The following is a 22,286-nucleotide window of genomic DNA, read 5'->3' as shown; positions in this document are numbered from 1 at the left end:
GTCAAACAGCCCCTCCTGTTTCAGAGCTCCATTCACAAGTTCTTGTCTCCCTCTGCAGGACATCAGCAGAGCTCACCATTTACTTTTAGTTTTCTCTGGTCTCACTAGCTGTCACTGTAATACAAGCTATAAATTGTGCATGTTATGTTTCATCATTTTTAGCTGGGATACGCGATATTTATACCAGATTTAATCTTTTTTAAGGTCATTTCCCAATCTGTGTTTCACCTGAGTCAAAGTGAGATTATGATTAAAAGTTGGTCATTTTAAGTTCTGCTAAATGGACATAATCAAAAGCATATTTAATTTAAATAAAACCATAATATTGCCAAAATGCATCATGTCTAATTATGGTCTTTATTTTTTATAGCATTTAAAGTTTTTCACCCACTAAACCCAATACTACGAGGAGCAGTTACTCACCTGAAGCCCAGGACACTGACTCATGTCTGAAAAAATGAGTCTTCAAAGTGTCTGCAAGAGGATAAAGCCACCTTTATTCCACACAACTGTTGCTCAGCAGCTTCCACTGCCATATTTACTCATATTTTAACGCCATATCAATGCACCTAAACGGCCGGCTAATGAAGTAATTAGCCAGTTGTGACTTGGGCATGTTTTAAATCTGGATTTAAGTGTGGCGTTTCATTTGCAGTTAACAAAATATAAATTTTGTGCTCAGTTGAGCTTGATGGCCTTTTTGTGAGGATGATCTCAGAGCGCTTTTTTTTTTTTTTTTGGAAATAACACAAAAATGAGCTGAATGAAATGCCATGCTCATCATGTATTTCATTCTTAACCGATTTCACACAGTTAATCTGTATGCACTCCAAACTCATTACACCATAGAGTGCTAAAGGGCACATTAGTCATCCAGGCATATCTGTGCGCGAGTGGGCCGCAGACGCCTCATGCAGAGAAGCCCACGTGCTTCTTTTTCACCCATGATGATGTCATATCCAGAGACTTCCTGAACACAAGGTTCATTCACACAGCCCTCCTCCCGAAAATGGGCCGAACACCAAACAAGCTATCTCCATAGCAACTGCAGCCTCGGGGTAGCATGTGAGTCCCCTTCTTGTTGTTATTTGTTATTTGAAGGAGGATTCAAAACTGTGTGTGTACTGTCCTCCCTCACGTGTGCCCGTGTAAATACCGCATGACATTCAAAGGGTCGAGTTCTGGATATTTTCATTCCGTATAAGCTATTAGCAAACATACAGAGTCTCCGATGAATAGGACTACATCTGTCCCTGGCGCAGTACAGGAAGGGAGTAGTTGATGAGTCACTGTCTTCTTTGGGTCTATTAATTTACAATTTTCCTCTCGAAAATGAAGAGACCGTTTTAGCTTATATGCCCAGAATATTTAAGGTTGATCAGAATCTAAATGCATGTTAAATTATTCATTCACTCCATTAATAGGAAAAGTGACACATTTAAACAAACACCATCATAATGTGTGGCGGGATTATTTATTGCTTCATTCAGGAATACAAAAATGGCATCAATAGGTTTTTTTTATTATTTAATTTAAATTTTTTAGAGGCACAAAGGCTCAAACAGATTGATGACAATTCTCATCATAGAAAATTGAATAAGACAGTATTAATAACATTTCCATTACCATAGGATGTAAAATAATAAGACAGACAAAAATATACTATAAAACTACTATAGGTAAGGTTAATGTAAATCCCTTCAGATTACAGATACATGGCAATAAAACAAAGACAACATATGTGTATTCTAAAGAAAAAGAGAGAAAATGATATATGACAACAAATTACTTCTCTTAACGCTTTATTTACTATTTACACAAGAGGGGAAAAAGGTGTTTCATACAAATTACATTCAAGAAATGTCAGATGCACTTGTACTGCACTGGCTCAATGAGAAATATCCTTAAATGATCAATATTAGCTTTACGAATATAACAAAATATAGTTATTTTCTATCAAATAGGTCCACATCAAGTGCTAACTCTTGCGACTCAGGCCTACATTTTACTTTAATGTAATTTTACTGCTTTAGAGTTACATAACTGGCACTTTGTATTTAATGTACTACTGTTCACTCAGAATTACACTTAAACTTGTGCTTTTCTATTTAAGGCGAGATATATGAGCACATTGGTAATCCTGACTGTATAGCTATTTTGTGCTTATGTTTTATGGCAATTACAGAAAATAATTTCTATGCTCTTTGCATCTGCAAGCACAATAGTTCTGAATAGACAGGCAATTAGCTCCAAGCATAATGATGGCCATTGTGGATAAATTCAAAATGCAGCTATTCACAAAACAATACACAGTTTAAACTTTGGACATTTTGTTGCTGAGTTGTTATTACAATTTTTAAAAAAAGAACAAAATATCAAATTAAATCAAATGATCTCACTTTAGTTTGCATGAGTGAGACTTAAGTTAGATTGTTAGCTGCAATATTGGGAAATAAAACCTCAACTATTGTGGATGGAAATCATTTCAAAATGAAGCACACGTCCCCATAAAGCTATCTTGGCACCTGGATATAATTGAATATATACTATATGAATAGGAAACGGTGCATTATTCACAAATAATATATAAAAATAATAATAATAAACATTGAAATCCCATTCTGAAAAACAGTGCATATTAGGAGATGTCACAACAGTTCATTTGTATATGCTTAAGGCAGCAGTGTGCGCTTCACAAGAAACTGCACTTAAAATGAGATGATCAACACGTAAGCTTTGGTCAATCTTTACATGTAAAAAAATACATACAAAAAGACAAAACACGCACTTTGTGCACAAAGGATGGAAAAAATGACCAAAAAACAAAGAACGTTGTACGTGTGATGACTTTACATCGCGACATTAACCTGTTGATGTCGTCTTTTATGATAAGGCAAACCGGTGCGGCTTTCTTGTCTGGACATTATGGCTATGCTGTTTGTGGACTTCAACATTTTATGTTTTTTCTCTTTGGTTATAAACAGTGTTTCCACCTGAAAAACATCATGAACAACGTAAGGCACAATTTTCTGCCTTTCCTCAGTGGTGTTATCTGTTGGAAACCTGTCGGGTGTTGATGGCAGACATTACGGGTCAAATTAAATCTTCTGTTTGCCAAATGTTTATGGCAGGAAAACATCCAAAACAAACACAGCAGCCATATTTCTATCACCATGGGTAGCGAAAATAAGGAAGAGAAGGTCTGATTGGTAGTGGAAATGCGTCACCTCGATGGACTGCCCGTTAATGTCTGTCTGTCTGTTTGTTTGTCGGCGGGGTGGGGGGGTAAGGGTATGTTGTCATTTCCTGCTGGAGTCCCTCCTCTATGTCTGACCTCTGGCCTGAACGCCCGTCAGATCCTTTCTTATGATTTCATTCACTGCAAGAGAAATAAAGACGCCAATATCAGACACTGACGCGATCAGTTTCACAAAGAAATTTCCAAATGATAAGAAAACAATGCCTTCCTGACAACGTAAAACAGTGACATTGATAACATTCCTATTGGAAATATTCCTCAGTGAGAACATTTACAGTCTGACTGATATCCTGTGAAGGGCGTCGATGGAGGGTAGACAAATGCTGCATTTATATAGAGTAACCTCTAGAGGTAGCAAGCAATTGCTGGTTGTTGCTCAGCCGATTACAAGTGTGTGTAAACACACACCGACAGCAGAGGAAGGGGGTTGAAATGGAAACTTTCATGGTGTCACAGCTCTAAAAATAGGAGCACTGTGTGTGTGGGGGGGCATACAACTTGCATTCGAAATAATAATAAATACACACATAATAGGTGCAGTTGTTTATCTCTCTCAGCAGCACAGGTTTGAGTTCATGGAGTTTTGTTTTTATCTGCTGAGTAAAACAGCCAAATAGTAGAGACAAGGAAGTGTAACTACTTGCTGTATAGTCTTACTTAAACTTCCTGCCTGCTTAGGTAGTTCAGCGTTAAGAAGCTAGGAATGATGACTATGTGTAATATGTCACTGCTTCACAAATGCCATGCCGTCTGTGTTGAGCTGTGGTGTTTATCTGGCAGCCTACTGTGTACACTCTGGCTCTCAGACATTATAGGCTGGTGCCACTGCTTCCACTATGCCCCGGGGAAGTCATTAGGACGGATGAGTAATAAAAGTATTTCAAAGAGGACCAAAAAAAGCTTCTTGCCTGTGACAAAGCCATTACAGAGCATATTATGCCTGTGATTCTGTAACCATGGTAATAGCCTTCATTTTAGTATTGGCTTATTGAACCGTTAAAATGTGATTATCCAGCTAGCGTAGTTCGTATAGCAGTCTGTCAGGTTTGCAGAGTTTTCTGCTAGAGTTTGTTTTTTTCATTCTTTTTTAAAAGGATGCTTCTGATTCTGTTTGACTTGGTATTCCTCATTAAATACACCTTAGTCAGATGTTTTATTTAGGAAATATGCCTCCTTATTAACAGGGTAAACAAGAAACCCACTACAGTCGTGAGCCAATTAGCTTAGTTTAGGGAATAAAAGCATGCTAACCAGTCACCTAAGCTGTCAGTCATTTTTTTTTATAAGAACCCAAACAAGGAGTAATATGTTTACTTGTGTCATTTATAAGGATACCCAACTTTCACACACATTTTTACCTTTAATTTCATGCCACTCGAATAAAAAACATGCTGGGTTTTTCTGCTCTGAGCGAGTTTTTGGCTTACAGCTGTTTGTAGGAGTCTTTCCTCTGATTTTATTAACTACCTGCAGCTTCGTGCGGTGCTACAGCAGCAGGATCCAGATAGTGAGACATCTGCATTTTTGTGTATGGCACAACAGTCATAATTTTCATGACTTGTTATTCCTAATACACAAAATAGTACGTTGCAATATGTACTTTTTTATGCCATTTACTGTTACTGTTGAAGTTGGTATTTCAGTGTCTGTGAAATCAGCAAATCATACATGAACCCAATAAAATGTCATCTATGAATGAAACATTTGAGTTATTATTGTGTTGTGGGAACCCAAGGTTAACATAAGTTGCCTTCTTTCTAACCTTACAGAAAATGACTTGCTCATGCTCATTGGGCTACATATGTAATAATTATCCATTGACAAGAATACAAAAAAGTTGATATATATTAAGATATTAAGCTGCCTCTGTAACTTCACACCTACGAATATGAAATATTCAAATCTGATTTTCTAACCACTGTTAGAAAAAAAACTGCCATCTTGCTTTAGATAAAGATAGATTAACTCAGTTCAGCCCAACTGTGTATGTTCTATTTCCATCTTTAATTTACATAGTGTCAAAGCTAAGGGTGCGACTACATTTAAGCTCATGTAAAACAATGTCTGACATTATCTCACCCACACAGCTGCACTTCTGAGCAGGCACAGAGCAAACCGAAGACCACAAAATATATTAGAAGCTAGGAAGAGTCGTGTTATGTTTTTTGGTTTGTTTTTCTGACTCGTTTTTGGTGGAGTGTTGTGTGGTTTTTAGGGGATACAAACTATAATTCTAATTCAAACTTAAAGTACCTTTAACCTTAACCCAGTCTTTGTTTCTTTCTCTCAGCCTCTCCCTTGTCTTCCTTTGTGAAAGAGCAGCTCAGCGCTGAGTGCATTTTTTCAGCCAAAGCAGCTTCTGAGACTTCCAGCACTGCAGGAGTAGCCAAACTGGATGCTCTGCTGTCGTCACAACATCGGCCTCCCTGTTTATTTTAGTCTGTAGTGGAATTCCCTCTGACACCCAATGCCTTAAAGAAACTTTCATCTATCCAGCAGTGCCACAGGATTTTTCCTGAGTATAAAACCAGCTTAGAGAAGGAGCAAGAGTGCCACAGAGGAGCAACATACAGTGGGGCTTTACTGATTCGAATGAAGGGTTGGCACACACTGGCAATTTGAGGCAGGCCTAGGGAACACTCAGACTAGTCTGTTCAATAGGTGAGTGTCTGGCTCCTGAGTTCTATACCAATGAGCTGGACTGTTTACCAACCAAAGGTGGGAAGAGAGGGGAGAGAAAGGGAGGGAGAGAAAGGGGAAACTCTGTACAGTAGCTGACTCAGTTGCCTGTTGTGAGCTGGAATGTGTGCGTTTGTGCATCTGCAAGTATCTGCATGTTCATACAGTGTACATGTTTGGACATACAGTATTTTTAATATTTTCATATGACCGAATCTATTTAAATGAAGCTCTTATTTCACTGCAATGACACTGAAGCTAAAAACACATCCACTGAAAAGAGAAAGTGGAGGGATCGGACTGACATCTAACTGCTATTCTAACTACAGTTCTGGTGTGTCAGCACTTAGAGTGACAAGCTTGCATTTTCAACCAAAGCTCACACACACACACACACAGTGAAAAAACCTGCTCGCGAGTGTTATTGTTATTTTTCTTGACGCTGGCATGAAGGGACCGATTTGAATCTGATTTGCATGAAGACATTTTCTCCATAATTCATTTTCTGTTCCTATGAGAGTCCAACTGTCAGATTGAGCCTTAAGTTAAAAAAAAAAGAAGATTTTTTTATAGGTGTTAAATCCTTTTTGGTTTAATACATTTTGTTGCACATTAGCATTCAGGAGCAGTTTGAATTAAAATAAATTACTCCCTTGCTGTATTCGTACTGCACACAGTGCAGACTGCAGATTTTCAGCACCTGAAAGACAAAACAAACAGAGGTTGTTTTGTCTTTCAGGTGCTGATGCAGCAGTTGGAGACCCAGCATGTCTGTTAGATTCATCCTAGACAGCATGTCTTTTGTCCCGTCTTCCTTCTCTCACCCCAACCAGTCACGGCAGCCGCCCCTCCCTGAGCCTGGTTCTGCTGGAGCTTTCTACCTGTTAAAAGGGAGTTTTTCCTTCCCACTGTCACCAAAGTGCTTGATCATAGGGGGTCATATGATTGCTGGGTTTTTCTCTGTATGTATTATTGTAGGGTCTACCTTACAATATAAAGGGCCATGATTTGGCACTGTATAAATAAAATTGAATTGAATAGACTTTTGTCGCCCCCACCCCTTTTTCCTCTTTTTCTATTCCTCCGCCACCTTCTCCTTACTTTAGCCAACCTGGCCTTCCCCCCATGTCTGCTCCAGCATAATACCCACTCTGATATTAATGCAAATAATAAAATAAAATAAATAAACAGAGTCTATAGTGCTCCTTTTGGCAAAGAAAATGTGTTTGGCACAACGAAGCATTCAGACCATGATTCTGCTTGCTAAAAATGTCGGACTGGACAGGTTTAAAAAAAACAAAAAACAATTCGCATTACCGTATTCGTATTACACACAGTGCAGACTGCAGATTTTAAAGCTGTATTGTAGCATAATCGCATCTGGAAGGGCGCGATTGAGTCTTTAAGTCTTTCAAATGAGATGTAAGTGAGCTGAGACTAATGCACGTCCACCAGGCTGTTGCTATGTGCTTTATCTTTCCTGCGCTGATCTCTACCTGCTGGAACAATTTCACCTGCTCCACTGCCTCCAGGCTTTATTCCACACCCACCAAATCTGTCACTTTCAGCCTTTGTACGCTGTGCCAGTTGTTCTATTTTTGCTCTGACAAACTATATGATATGTAGTAACTGATGGGGGTGATTCTTGACCTTTGCGGTTCATAACAAGGCAGGCTCTGACAGGCATCTTTCACCAAGTTGACTAGATAATGTAAATAAATACCAGTCAACAGAAGAACGGTCACGTCTGAATACCAGCAGAGGGCACGGGAACTTTTCGAAGGGCATAAAAATTCAAGCCCTCTGCATGGGAGAAATTAGAAGCCACACTTTGTAAGAGAACAAATAGCGGGTTTTCATTCAACACTCGTCTCTGGAGTTGACACACTTTAAAGTCCCTCTGAGATGTGACAGTTACGGACCACAACAGTGTGACGATACCAGGATGTGGCATCACCTCTTTTTCAAAAATGACTATAGACTTTAACACATGGCTTGATGAGTAATGTTGACAATCTCACTTAGGGCTATAAAACACTTTTTTACCTAACATAAATGAGTGTTATGCGGTCAGGATCAAACTTCAACAACCTTCCACTCAAACTGGAAGGGATTTTTTCTGCCTCACCTATCTTCTCACCCCCTAAAAATGTTTTGACTCTTGGGTAATCCCCCCTCTTTTTCTCACTAAATAGCAATGATGGCATGCGTAGGTGGCATGTCATCTGTTGGGAGTGATAAGACAATGGCAGAGCAATTGAGCTACAAATGCTACATAAGGTTAATAAGGTTTTTACATTCAGGAATGGTGTGAACTTATAGAACTGGCATTGTCATATTGAAAATTGTAAAATCACTTGACGCTCAGATTAATAAAAGACAGTTTTTAATCCCAGGAACTGCAAGTAGTTTTCATGAGATAAAGGGTTAAAGTTAAACTCAAGCAGGGGCACCTGGGGAAAATGACTGACCGTCATCAGCTTTTGATGATGGGAGGATGAAAGAGGGCCCCAGTTTGACCATTTCTCTAACTCCTTGTTAATTCACCAGCTCACAGCCCTGTTGCTGTTTACTGTGGAGGAAAATCCTGCAAGTTCCATCCAAAAAACACAAATTCCATTGCTAGCCTTTTTTCTTCGTTTCATTTTTTCCATTGAAGCACGCACATGTGCAAACACACACAGCTCCTTCCCTTTTCCTGCGAACTACCCTCCACCCTCCTGCTATCTTACAGGGATCAGGCGGGATCTCTGGAGGACAGCAGCTGCAAATAGGAATTTCTTGTGCCAGATTGGCAGAATCCCGTGGTCGGAAAAAACCTAAACCTCTGGTGGGCTCCCCGACAGAATTGAGGGGCATAGGGCCAAGGAGAAATCCTGGCCAACTATAACAAACAAAAAGGCTTTCCCCAGTTCTCCCAGGCAGCACGTTCCACTGTTTGACAATGGTTGCCATGGAAGTTGTTTTTCACTTCATAACAGTGTCAACATGTCCGGGCGGTCAGCACAGTGACACTTTTTTCTCCCTCTCGCCCTGTCTTTAATGCATGAAAAAGCTCATTTCCTGATGTTTGCCAGTGCCAGATGAACCCCTACGACCAGCAGAATGAGCATTTTTGAATGGAGCAGAGCATTGACGAGCAAAGTCTAACTTTAAAAACCACCCGGCTGACAAAAACCAAAGGTAAGAAAAATACTGCACCGCGTTCAGAGCTGCTCGTTTTATTTTAAAAGATTGGAGGTTTGGAGAAATTCTAAGGAAGAGGTATAACCTCATGCCTGCTGCTGGATGTGGCCTGACATTAATTTTGTCAGAGGGTAGTGGGGTTGACAAGCACAAGTATAAACATATGACTCACAATCCCTGTTATTTCCACCTTGAATGGAACATAACTGCACCTCCCGGCAAGGATTGTTTTAACAGTGCGAGTTTGTTCTGCTGGCTTTGTTCAGAGGAATACTATCGCACACAGACTGGATCAGGATATGTGAAAAGGAGATACTGTAAATATCCTTGAATTGTTCTTGGGAAAAGTCATATCTTTGTTAGTGGATCTTATCAAATCGGAACTGCACCTATCGATCACGTTGTCTGGCCCTGAATCTGGAGACTCAGACACAAGCTGCAATTGACCACTCACACTGAGTATAAAAGCATTAACTTACACTCACCATCATCTAGGTAGGCCTGGTCCAAATTCTCTTCCTTGACAGTCACTCGTCTCTGTCCATCTGCCGAAGCGTCCATCTGCCCCGTCCCAGCTGGAGTTCTGCCTTTCTGCTGCTGAATCACGGTGGGGTAGTGCTGCGGGTGGGTTACTGCTACCTGGGGGGGTGTGGGTGAATGGGTGGCAGCTGCCTGTGGGGAATAGCTATCGCAGTATATGATCTGCTGGTTGTCAGGTTGAGGCCCAGTAAGGGGTTGAGGTTCACCTGCTCGGATCAGGTGGTGGTTGGTGGGAGAGAACTGGATGATAGAGGGGTGTTGACCTGCATTGATTGGCCCCACAGACTGAGCCGGGGAGCCCGTGTGGACCAGGACCGATCTGTGGGGGTCAGGCATCATCCCTCCGGTCTGCCACATAGCAGGGCTGCCACTCAGACTCTTGCCTCCACGTGAGTACACGATGGCCGGGCTCTGCTGCTGGAAACGTGCATCCTGGTTTGGAAGGCTGGAGCTGAGGCGCTGGCAGGGAGCCATGCCAGAGACCAGGCCATTGTCTGGGTGGAGAATGCCACGTGGGCTATGGTAGTAGGAATGAGGAGATAAGCCCAAGATTTGAGGCATGGCAAAGCCCATGCGCTCTGCTTCATACTCATCTATAGGCTCCGTCTTAATGGATGGAGCTGAGGAGGGGAAAAAATGAGTAAGATGGCTGTGAACAATACCACGAAAATCATTTAAATATAATTCTTTAAAAGCAGTATGTGAAAAAAGCATACCAAAAAGAGGCTGAGCAGCATTCTTACATGCCAGTGGTGTGTAGGTGAAATGCTGAGGCTGGCTGCGCTTTCTTTTGCCATTGATGACGTAGAAGTTTACTTTGACAGGATGGCAGACAGATGCATCCCGGTAGGGCGGCACCTCCACAAACAGCATACTCTACAAGACAATGCTCTATTATGTACTGAAAGTGATTCATTTATTTGAACTAAAGGGTAGATATCCAGAATTTAAGTGTCATGTTTAATACATACAGGTTGGCTTTTGTCTTTATCCACCGTTGCTTCCATTTCCCAGATTTGCTGCCCATCTAGAAAGAAGGAAAGAGAAAGCGAAAACCTAATTACACTTAAGAACATGTGGTAATTAATTCTACAGGGTAAGTGAGGTCGATTGCTTCCAGATGTACTTGACAACGTGCAAATTTGGAAACCGGTGAAACTAAAACGATTGAGAAATTAATTTTCTTTCTTTTTCAAGTGTATTTTTGCTTATTTTATTTCACCAATTCAAACGTAGGGACGTGCATTACTAGACAAATCTACTGTATGTCCCCACGAGTCCCATTTGAGTTACAGTTCATGTCGACAGAAAAGGCATCTTTGTGCTTGGAGATGATATCACTTTTGAAACCACTTCCTCTTACCCCACAACGCACGCCCAACAATAGAGGATCGGTAGGTTTACCCCAAACACACATACAGCCTTCCATTGTTCGGAAAGACATGTGACTTTTGAACGTCCTGAGCCGACTAAATAGTAACGTAACAAGGTGAAACACCTTGGATTATATCTATGGCGGTAAAGGTTTACGTTATCTCACACTTCATTAGATTTAAATGCAGCTGTCATTTATGTGCAAAAGTTGAAAACAACATGTGCCTGCGAACGTAAACTCCACATGCCCCAACACATGACAGGACATGTGCTGCAGCGAGTTCTGTTTGGAGTGCAGCTGGGAAACCCTCTGTCAGATTGTGAATTAATAACACATGGCTAAAATGAGTCAGCAGGAGAAAAGGGGGGATTCCACACATGTTGACAACTTTTTTTCTTAGCTTTCTTTTTATGATCAACTTTCTCCACTGCTACAAAACGTGACCATTTCTGCTTTCTTGGCATTTCTATTTGTTTGCATTTTGTTGCAATTCTACTCCAAGGGATACCCCTGACTGCGTGTACTTTTGGAGATAATTGCATGTGGAGGGGGGGGAAAGGGGGCAAGGAATGAAGCTGGAAACAGAGAAAGAAAATTTACTTGGACAGAGAAGCTTTCCTTCTCTCCGTACAGCTTTCCCTGTCCAAGCACAGGAGTCAGGGGAGCTCCAGCCAATAGCAACTGAGGGATTCAGAGGGATTTCACAGCCTCACTGATCCAGAACTTTGTGTCATACACAAACTCTTCAAAACATCGGCAACCCCTCTTTGTAAGATTTCTTTTTCCATCTCTGTATTACTATCCATTGCTGTTGTTTCATAACACAGCAGCAGGGAACCCCAAAGAAGAAGAAGAAGGAGGAGAGGAGGGGAAGCACCTGCGATGTGCATGTCCAAGTTTTATTTTAGGTAGCCTGTAGATTTAAAAATACAGCATTGATGCCATTTAATCAAAATAAGGGAAACCCAGAACAACAGAACTTCTGACCTTTGACCTAAGACAAGAACCATAAAAGCTCCCAATCATAGTACAAATGCTTCAGTCTGGCGTAAAAATGTCAGAAGGCAAGAAAAATTACTGCACTTCCTCGCTGCTAAAAATAAATCCTTTTGTTCCGTCCATTTGTTTCAACAAATAAAACAAACTTTTATGTGACACCATTGATCAAATAACGAGAGGCCCGTGTGACTGATAAGACATGAAGGTGAGGGAGAAAAGGTCAAAAGGAAGTCAGGCAGCAGCGTTATCCTTCAGATCATGCAAATAATTCACGCAGATTCATCTATTAAATGAAAGCGAAGACACGTAACAGCTATGACCTCGTGCACAGACACGGCCAATTATGACTCATTAGTTGTCGTTCGTGTCGTGTTGTTACTGTCACACAATGTTGTGCAACAGTGGAATTGACAAATCGACAGACACCACAAAGATTTTATGAATTCAGTCACTGATTTGGTTTGAAAGCAAAGCATGTTTTTGGAATGCCGCTTACCCTGTGTTTTCTCCATAAAAATGACCTTGGAATCGGAGCTGAAGTTCTGCCCAGTCAGGATCATCTGCTGGCCACCCAGAACAGAGCAGCTGTCCATGTCCTGCTTCTCGACCATGGGAAGCTCGTGAGCTGAACGCTGAGCTGCAGGGACACACAAAAGGGTGGCATGCAACATTTACTGCCTTTCTACTGGTGTCACTTTCTCCAGTGTGTGGATTTTCTGTTTTTCTTTGTTTTTGTGAACTTCTTTGCTTTCTATGCTGTTACTTGGACGCTATGCAGCAGGTATTGGCAGTTTTCCCCAGCTCTGACATATCACAGACTACATAACCAATTTTTTGTCATAGCCCAATACTGCAGAAAAGAAAAAAAAAAGCATGTAACAGATGATCTGAAAGTTCACTATTGATTTCTCACAAATGCAAAACAACTCATTACCAAGAAGTGACAGTGTTTGGCACTAAACATTTGATGCTGAGTCATTCAACAATCTCACCCAGTGCTTTCGGTTTTAATCAGCCGAAGCTTAAAATCAGTCAAATCACAACCTGCAAGAGCAAAGGGGAGTTGTTGCTGTCTCAGCCCATTTACAATCAAGTACCGTACAGACACAAAGAACAAAATAAAACTAACACCGAAAAGAATGATGCAACCTCTAAAAACTGTAAATGTGCTGTGCAGTCAAATCATTCAATCGGACAAATATTTCCAGTTGATTGAAATATGAGAACCGAATTGAACGTTTAGATGAGGCCGATACAAAAATGCATACAATACTCAAACGTGCGGAAAGAAATACACCTGTTTAACTGGAAATGGACATGTTATGTAATATGTATATGTTAAAGGGAAACAGATAATATTCCCGTAGCCATCAGCTTTGTATTCATTTATTCATCTTTTTAAAAAAAAAAAACAAGACAGTTCCTCACTGGTGCCCTATTGTCATCAGTTCAGCCGTATCTCCTGTTCAGCTGAATCTCCACATTTACTGATGGGAACTGAGCTACTGACAAACACGCCGCTGACCTTTAAATCGGCCGGTTCAACCTACTACACTGAAAAAGGGTAGAACAAAGAGGATGACACAAGCAGGTGCCTCATCTCCTCAAACACCCCATCACTGACCCTCTGCTTAACAATACGCCTGACAGATGCAGCACAGGTGTTACTGTGCGCTGCTTTACGCTCGATTGGTTTTCACATACAATGATTTTTCAGAAATTCACCTTTTAAAAAAAAAAAAAAAAAAAAAAAAAGGAGGTAGTAACTGTTGTTTCTCCCTATCTGTGATCCGCGAGCAGATGGAAAAAAATACTTACAACATAATATTGTATTCTGCATCATGACTTTTTACAATGGCAGGAGCATATTGCAAGCAGATGGTGCAACACTTGACCAGGGTGTTGATTAAAGCCAGATAAAGGCCCTTCTTGTTTGAGTTTTGATTACACCAGGTGCTTTAATAACACTGTGTACACATTCGCTGATGTACCCAAACACAGACTTTACTACTGTGCACATACAAACAAGTACACAGACACTGTCACATGCTGTGCCCACCAACTGGATGGAAGCCCTGGTAGCATAAAGAGGTCTTTCATACTATCAGGCAAGCTCCAAACTCATTTGAATGTGGGTTCTTTTTTTTATGTTTGTTTTGTATGAAGTTTTGTTAACTCTTGAAAAGCAGTTTGACCTCAATGGGAAGCGCACATGCTGAAATTCAAAAAGCTCATGGTCTATCAGGACGATATTAGTAGTTACAATAACGCAAAAATAAAACATATTGTTAAATGTAATTGTGTGCAGCTACTTACAGCACTCAATGGGATGTGAGGCCACCTGGAGAGAGACGTGCTGTCCTCCGGGCTGAGGTATGTGCACGCGAAACACAAGTCGGACTCTGGTGTTTTTCCGACCGACGTCCGTCTCGCCCTTCCTCAGCTCGATGTCGGCGTTCCTGAGCTTCAGGATCCCAGCACAGTCGATGCTGCGACGAGAACGAAATGTTCAGAACTTTAATATTTAAAACATTAGACTGCGAAAAGACAGATCTGGGGTTTAAAAGTGGACACTATGCTTATCTCACATTGCTTTCATGTTGTTCTTTGGCTCCAGCGGGATCTCGAGGACTTTGGTGCCGTTGATAATCTTTTCGAAGCTGGTGGTCGTAACTGTTTTGCCAGTGATGCGGTGGACTTGGTAAAAGGCATGAGGCTTGAGGATGCGCTCGTCAGCTGTACCGATAAAAATCTGCAGGCCAAGAGGCTCCTTGCCTCTATAGCCATGTAACTGTAAACGAAGAAATAGCACTCAGTCATTTTCTTTTCTTTTTTTAACTTAAAGCATCCTCTGGAAAGCAAGGAAGCAGAGATACAGTACGAAGGAAATATTTCAGTCACGTTTAACTGGTTGTGCTTCTCCATAACCGCTTTCTCTAACTCTGCATTTCCAGATGTTGCCCCCCTCCAGTGATGGCAAATCTGTGTCAGACCCACGTGCAAACACATGAGTCTTTTTTCTGCAGCCTTGAACGGAAGCCAGCAGAGAGCTCAAATCCTACGGCCTTGTGCTTGTTCTTTCCGATGGGATGAAGGATTAAGCGGGGATTCTATCTTTTAAAGTTTAGCTGAAATGACAAGTACCATATTGATTAAACCGCGAACATGAAAAGACCAAGATGCTACTTTTAACCTGTTACTGCCTCCTAAGGAAACCTGCAAAAACCACAAAGCATCAACTTGCATCTAAATGCTGTTTTTATGCAAACTGTGTAGTGCATAACCTTTATCATAGAGCACAAACATGAATTGGATTGTGGGTAATGGAAAAAAAAAAGGCTTCGGGTCCCTCTGCCATTAGCCTGCAACACGCAAAGTTAATTTAAAGTTGTTTCGAAACATAATTTCCATTCAAAAGAGCTCCGTTTAACTGCGGTCAGGGAAAAAAAATCAACTTGTTTGAAGAAATTATCATCTCAGTGGATGCAACTGTCAGGCTTGACAGCAGCTGCTCAGTGTGAACAGAAGCTATGGCAACATGAATGAGCATGCTCCCCTCCAAACAGAAGGAAGCTGACTGCAAACACTCAAAAGGCCATGTGAGCAGCCGGCCAGTCGTCATGGCATTGGCAGGACCCGTGAGTCATGACAGAGCGCAGTGTAGGAAAAGTAAAGTGGAGGGCAAGAAGCTTAGAGAGAGGCAAAGAGAAGAAGAGAAGGAGGGAGGGGGGGACACAGAGAGTGAAAGAAGGGCAGAGGAAGGGAAAGAGGAGGTGAAGGAGTGCAACCGTGGCTAGCCAGGCCTGACCATCTGATTGGCCGGCAAAGCAGGCAGAACTGACCTCAGGGTGAGGCCTTTGGGGATGGGCATAAAATGGAAAAGAAGCATTAGAAGCTTAATTTCCACAAAGTCCCCACAGTCACAGACAAACACAGCAGTGAAATGTTGCCACAGTAACACAAAGAAAAGGAAGTTGTATCTATTTATGGACCCCAGCTGTAACTGTGTCAAGGCTAATTTTAAAGTGGATATTTGAATCTTATTTTGTGACTAGAGAAAAACTAAAATATTAGTATTTTTCATTTTCGTCTGCAATCATTATAACCACAGGCCATATTCAGTTTCTACACATAGGGGCTGAACGCTTCGATACTTCAACGCAGCTAACGCAAGAACCACACAGTCAAAACCTCTTACACAGAGTGCAAGAGGAAGTCAGAACAGCATGAGAACAAATATGTACATGTGGTTAAAACCATACGGCGAAGGTGCACTATTGCAGACTATTTTAAGCTTTAACACCAAAAAGAAAAAAAAATCTGAGTGTTAGAGTTGATGAGTGACCCGAGGGTTGTCCTGAGTGTGCACCCTGGTTTCAATGCGTCATTTTTCTGGGGTTACAGCAGCTATTTCAATTTGTTTTAGAAAGTGAAAAAAAATGGAGAGGTGCCATGACAGTAGCCACAATAACTAACACAGACTCATTTTCATACAGATGACCCCGGGCAACAATACCACCACTACCGCCGAGTGTATAATGAGTAGGAAATACTATTACACGCAAGCCCTCCCACCAGGGTTGCCTGAGGCTCTCGAGCTGGACGGCTAATTTAAAGCGGAACTGTTACTAGTTTCCTTATTCCTTACTTTGCTGCTGTGTATACTGTCACAGCGGTGGACGATAACAGAATTCAGACTGCTCTTAAAAACCGTTCTAGGCACTTTTTTCTGTGCTTGGTTCTGTATGATGTCAGTTAAACGGACACCTGTAATACAACGATTTGAGGCACACAGCTCTGTATGTGAACACAGAATCTCCACCCGTGTTCAAACCTCCTGTTTACAAGGGCCAGCCAATCGGAAGAAAGTTGGCAGACCAGTATAAGAAAAATAAGGATTAGGTTTAGCTGTGAATCATTAGACTACTGAAGTAGAGCCCAAAATATGGGAATGGAAATAACTATGAATGTGCACTTTTATGAATAACCCTGACAACATGACTTCATATGGTTATTCACCAAAGTAAAAAACAGATTTATTCATATTTACTGATTTAGTACTTAAAAATAAATCATAGGCTTAAGAATTTTACTTAATTTTTTTATAGTGATGCTTTTGGCCATACCTGCACAACAGGATGTCCTCCCGTGGGGGCTTTGACTGCACCCCTGCTTCCTTCTGTTTCATAGTGAGCTCTGTGATGTGGTTTAGGCTGCACATCAATGTGCAGTTCATACTGGTCGGTGCGACGAGGAATCGGCCATTCCAGCGGTGGGAGAGAAGCCACAGGGATGCTGCAAAATATTAATTATTCATAAAATTATAGAATTATTGCATAAATAAACACACATGGAGAGTGGGAGCTTATCGGAGTGAAGCCTCACTTCATGGCCAATTTACCTGCAGAGGCTGGAAACCAAAGGCTTGGGCCAGACTGAAGGAATAACAAAGAAAGGCTCTGCAGCAGGTTTGGTCTTTATGTCCTGATCACAGGACACCATGTAGTTCCCATCGCCATGATTCTCTGGATACAGAGTGTAAACCTGGTTGGATGTCTTCACTATTTTAGTGGGAACCAGGTTTGGATGATTGGTGCCAAAACCATTCATGGCATCAGTAAGGCTGGTGTGTGTATAGTGGGCGCCTATGTTGTGATCTTCATGGCCGTTATTGGGGGAAGGACTGCGGGACCGGTGCCCAGGGATTAATCCTGGGTTTCTGTACATGTCGTAGGTGCGTTTTCCCTGTGGGGAGGTGGAGCGAGAGCCTGGTCTTGGTGAGGGAGAACGGGGTCCGAGGCCGTCGTCACCTAGGCTGGTGTGAGGAGAGGTGCCTGGGGAGGTGCGAGGGGAGCCAGTGTGGATGTTCTGCAATCGAGGGCAGAGATCTCCAGGGTTCTGCGCACTGCTTGGGGAGACGCAAGGTGACGCCCAGGGAGAATAGTTCTCAGAGTGCCAGCTGGTGGAGGAATTGCTGCTGGCAGGACTCAGGCACTGGGGCTCACGGTAGGCAAGGTTTTCATGGCCCGGGACAGTAAGGGTAGGTCTGGGGCTAATGTTTAGATGGTGGTTCTGCAGAGAGTCCCGACCATGACTGTAGTGCTCACGTGAGGGGGTGATTTCAATGCGAGGGCTCAAGGCTGCAGGTCGGGTACTGTCCAGGTAGTTTCTGGCTTCCTGGTTCTCGTATCCTGTGAGAACTTCGATGTGCTCACTGTAGGCGGGGCTGCACGACTTGATACCATAGGGTGAGGTCTCCTCCAAGGGGTAAGCCTGCTCAGATTCAGGACTGAGGACTTTTGGGGGTCCAAGGTTGGAGTCATCTGCAGGGAACAAAATGTTTACATTTATTACAATGCACACATTTGAAAGAGAAACGGGCATATGTTTGTTTTTAAAGAAAAGCGCATGTTTTTCTTTACCAATATCACTCAATGAATGAATGAATCTTAATCAAAAACGTGTTTCTTTTCAAAAACAACACAGGTTATTTTTAGCTCAAGTATACAGTTATCAGCTGAAATATTGACTCTTTTTTTTTCACATGGCGAGGCGTCAGAATCCTCATTGCGAAGTCAACTTTACTTCCTCATTTTTCATTTCATTCACATTAAGCAACTTTAAAGGCCTCGCTAGTGGTCAACACAGCAGAGAAAGAGAAAGGCAAGCCAACTCAGAGTGCCAAAAAGAAAAGTCTCGGACAAACCTTGGTGCCCCCCTGCAAAGTCACTGCACGGCGGCTCATATTCAAACAGGTACTCAAACTGCAAATCCTCATCGGGGCAGCTGACTCGACTGAGCTCTTCCACCAAATCTTTTTCGTCGTAAAAGGAGGTCATCTGTCTATTTTTTTCCTAACTACTCCTCTGAGTTCACACGAAGCGGCAGGGACGTGGACGGCGAATTGCGGTGTAGATGTGGATTTGGGGAACCTGTTGTCAATTCATGCATCGGTGAGCAGCAGAAGGTGAAGCGCACACGTTTCCTGTTCAGTTCGCCGCGGTTATTTTCGTACGGAGGCGGGTCTATTTACACACTGAATACAAACTCTTTATGTTCATCCCCGAGAGTCCGATCACGCCTTCTCTCTATGCTGATGCGTCAAACAACAAAAAGCGCAAGTGCAGTTTGGACGTGAATTAACTGCTCAGATCAAACAGAATACTGATTTGACGGGCTACACAGCCTGTTGCTGCCCCCGGGTGTTTGACATGGTGACATAGCAGGGTGCCGACTATGTTCGACACCTGTCAAGCTGAGTTACCATTAAAACGCGGTTGTGCATCGCTTTTGCGTGGACTTAGATTAAAGAGGATAGATGGCTGAAAATATAAACGTTTATTTTATCTGATGCATTATCTCGTCAAACAATAAATCCTGTCCCGGACTGGATTTCGTAGTGACGTACTGTTTTATTGTCACTGAAAACCCACGGGTTCTCCTGAGGGTATCCCCGGATTTACGCACGACGCAGCACACATACCAGGGCGTTCCTTACACCGGTAGCATGTGCTCTGTCAGCAAAAAGCTAAACAACGGCAGTAAACTTTAATTTTTCTGATCTCGTTGGTGGTGTTATATAGAAATCACAACTTTATTAAATCGTTGATTATAGGCTTATTTGTTTAAATCCTTAATGAAGACGGAAAGCGTGTATCCCTATCAGAGAAGACGATAGCATCTTCAAGTTTTCATTAACTGATGAGAAAATCAATCTCTGCATGAGCCTATCGGTCTTTGCTACGTTGCATTTGGTAGACTTGTGCAGAGTGCCCTTCTTTCTCCCGATCAGCATCGTGCAATCCAACAAGTAATTCTCAATGGCAATCAAAACTTTGTAGGCGACCGTGATTTCAAAAGCACGCGCTGTATGCTGATTTAAAGCGCCAAACATCAACATCCCAGCTGTCTCCGAAATGTTAGACAGACAGCCGACAAATGACTGCAGCATTTCAGGCATGAACACACTAGTTAACACTAGTCTATAAATTAAAAATCAAATGGGTTGATTACCAGATAATCACAACACTTCAGCAGTACCTTGATCCATCGACCTCATGGTGTGGTACTGTGCCAGCCTCCAAGTCTCTCTGAACATCTGGATACAAAAAACTGGAAACAGGAATGTAAAAAAAGAAAAAAGAAAGAAATAGCTGGAAAAACTAGTGTCCTCTAATAACCATAGCAGAAGAAACTCTCTTCGGTTAAAATGCTGAAAGCGGAGTAAAACAGGAAAGAAAAACTCTGTAGACGTTCAAGTTAAGGCTGCGACACGGCAGCTGCGCGCAAACTCCTTTTCTGTTCAAAAACATGCGGCCGCATCAGCAGTGGCTCTGGTATGAAGCCCCTCTTCCTAGAGCTCTATAAGGATTACTTGAGTATCGAGAGCGGCTTCCTTCCCCGCTCTGGGTGTTTATAATGGTCCAATGCTGTAAAATAACGGGATTCCCTCAGTGTTTCCTCCTGTTTGTGCGGCTTTGCCATGGAAACCTGGAGCTGGTCCATGTCGGAGACGCAGGGCTTTCCTGCAAAGCCCCACACTCAGGAATCCATGACGTCTCCAGCTCCTGCGCCAAGGCATTTCTGCGGTTCTCTCAGACAGTAGCACACAAGAACCTCATTGTGGGTATGAAGAAATTACTGTAGGACATTGTAGGAAAGAGAGAGAAAAATGAAAAATAGCTCTGAAGTCTAATCACAGGCTACGCTAAGTGAAATTTACTTAACATAGTTCACCCTACTCATTCTTCTACAGTTCAGTTTGAACTATGAGAGACCAGGCAGTAGTAAGATGTAGCTTTTTGGAGCAAAAACTAAATCCTTTTTTAGGCTATGGCTAATTTTGAACATGGAATATGGAGAATTCCATTGCTTCCATTGTGGGAAGACGTTACTACCCATTTCCATTTTAAAATGGAAATCTGCTGCATCTTCTAATACTTGGCTGGAAAAAAATCTGAACAAGACCAGGACATAGCGTGTCCCCAACAGACCTGTAGACACATTTATAATTCATATAGAAGTTATATAACCCAGCATTTGAGGAGAGGAAGAATAATGCTATTTTGGATTTAACTGAGCTAAAGATTTGTTATGTATGAAGGTTTCTGCCAGACATCTAAATCACAGGCTCACTTCTTCATTCCAAGAAACTTCATTTACTGCATTGTGGAGGGAGATCACCTGAGGTCACAAAGACATGGGACTTTACATTGTAGACTTCATCTTTTTACTCCCAGACGTGATCTTTTTGGAATAAATCACTAAATAATGAATAGGAATGATATTTCACACAGCACAGTTTTTCTCGTCTCATAAAACTTAAAATCGCACTCTTGGGAATTCAGGAGGGGGGGTGGCTCATCTATCTACCTGCTGAGGTTTCCAGCTTCTGAACAAATACTGACAGAAAACTTCAGGAAGAATGGTTCTGAAGTTTTATCGTCATAAATCACCCCTAGCAGCAAAAGGTCTTTATTTTTCATTTGGACAGGAGAGAAAAAGTTTACGTTGTAGATCAGTGCTCCTGCTAAACCGCTACTGTTTCACGACCATATGTGATGAATTGCGATGTTTTTAAGAAGCTGAAGTTTATCCAGAATATATTTGCATAATTAAGAAACTGGGAATAGAACATTAAGACTTTCACATATTGCCCAGGAGAGGAAGACATGCTGAATAAGCCATCGAGAAGAGCCAAGTTAAACTATACATTACCATGTCAGTGCCAAGAACTCAAGCCTACTCTGCTGCATTAAGTGTAGTGTGTTACTTATGACATCTGTGGAGTTTGTATGTATGTTCAAAATACCCCCAAAATAAAAATTTGCCAGAAAAACTGAAGTTTTTATACTATTTCATTGTACAATGTACTACTTTCTTCAAAGAACAGCACTGCTGGGATGTAGGGGTTGAGGACCTGCGAGGATACTTCTCACTTATCTTTGTATTCTAGTCCTTACTTACCACCATATGCGCTCTTCTGTAAAGGGAATTATGCACACTGTTATATGAATTCTTAATTTCTTTCAGGCACTGAACAGTCTTCATTTATAATAAGAACAATCTGAAGTGTTTCAAAAGATTTTGTGTGTGTTTGGCTATTTTGAGACTATATTTGTAACCAAACCCACAAAGGTGCTCCAGCTCAAACAGTCAAATGTCTCACTTCTTTAGTTAGCAAAATGGTTTTCAGCAAGTTCAGATATAGCCTTTAAAATTGCATTAGCTAACACATTGTGCTGCTGG

The 22,286-nt window shown here is 41.8% G+C and overlaps 1 protein-coding gene across 6 annotated transcripts; it reads right to left on the bottom strand.

The window, feature by feature from the left end:
- Positions 1-1,467: 1,467 nt before the first annotated feature.
- nfatc2a (nuclear factor of activated T cells 2a) lies at positions 1,468-20,531 on the bottom strand. 6 transcript variants are annotated; one of them, XM_086277927.1, is made up of 10 exons: positions 20,079-20,531; positions 17,440-18,361; positions 17,165-17,333; positions 14,627-14,829; positions 14,355-14,527; positions 12,535-12,675; positions 10,636-10,691; positions 10,381-10,540; positions 9,604-10,284; positions 1,468-3,379 (listed from the first exon to the last, which is right to left on the bottom strand). In XM_086277927.1, exons 1-10 carry the CDS (start codon positions 20,134-20,136, stop codon positions 3,324-3,326), a joined length of 2,619 nt encoding a protein of 872 aa, XP_086134053.1. In that variant the 5' UTR covers positions 20,137-20,531; the 3' UTR covers positions 1,468-3,323. The 6 variants fall into 6 exon arrangements, with proteins under 6 accessions (XP_086134053.1, XP_086134054.1, XP_086134050.1 ...); XM_086277928.1 differs by having other exon boundaries at positions 10,408-10,540; XM_086277924.1 differs by lacking the exon at positions 20,079-20,531 and adding an exon at positions 18,745-19,093.
- Between the last annotated feature and the right edge of the window lie 1,755 nt (positions 20,532-22,286).

This window comes from Aulonocara sp. 'chitande type north' Nkhata Bay, linkage group LG20 (assembly GCF_057382095.1).
Source record: "Aulonocara sp. 'chitande type north' Nkhata Bay isolate Kocher_YH1m ecotype deep benthic linkage group LG20, A_spYH_male_GT1.1, whole genome shotgun sequence".
Taxonomy (NCBI): domain Eukaryota; kingdom Metazoa; phylum Chordata; class Actinopteri; order Cichliformes; family Cichlidae; genus Aulonocara; species Aulonocara sp. 'chitande type north' Nkhata Bay.
This window is presented reverse-complemented; position numbering and strand designations above follow the sequence as displayed.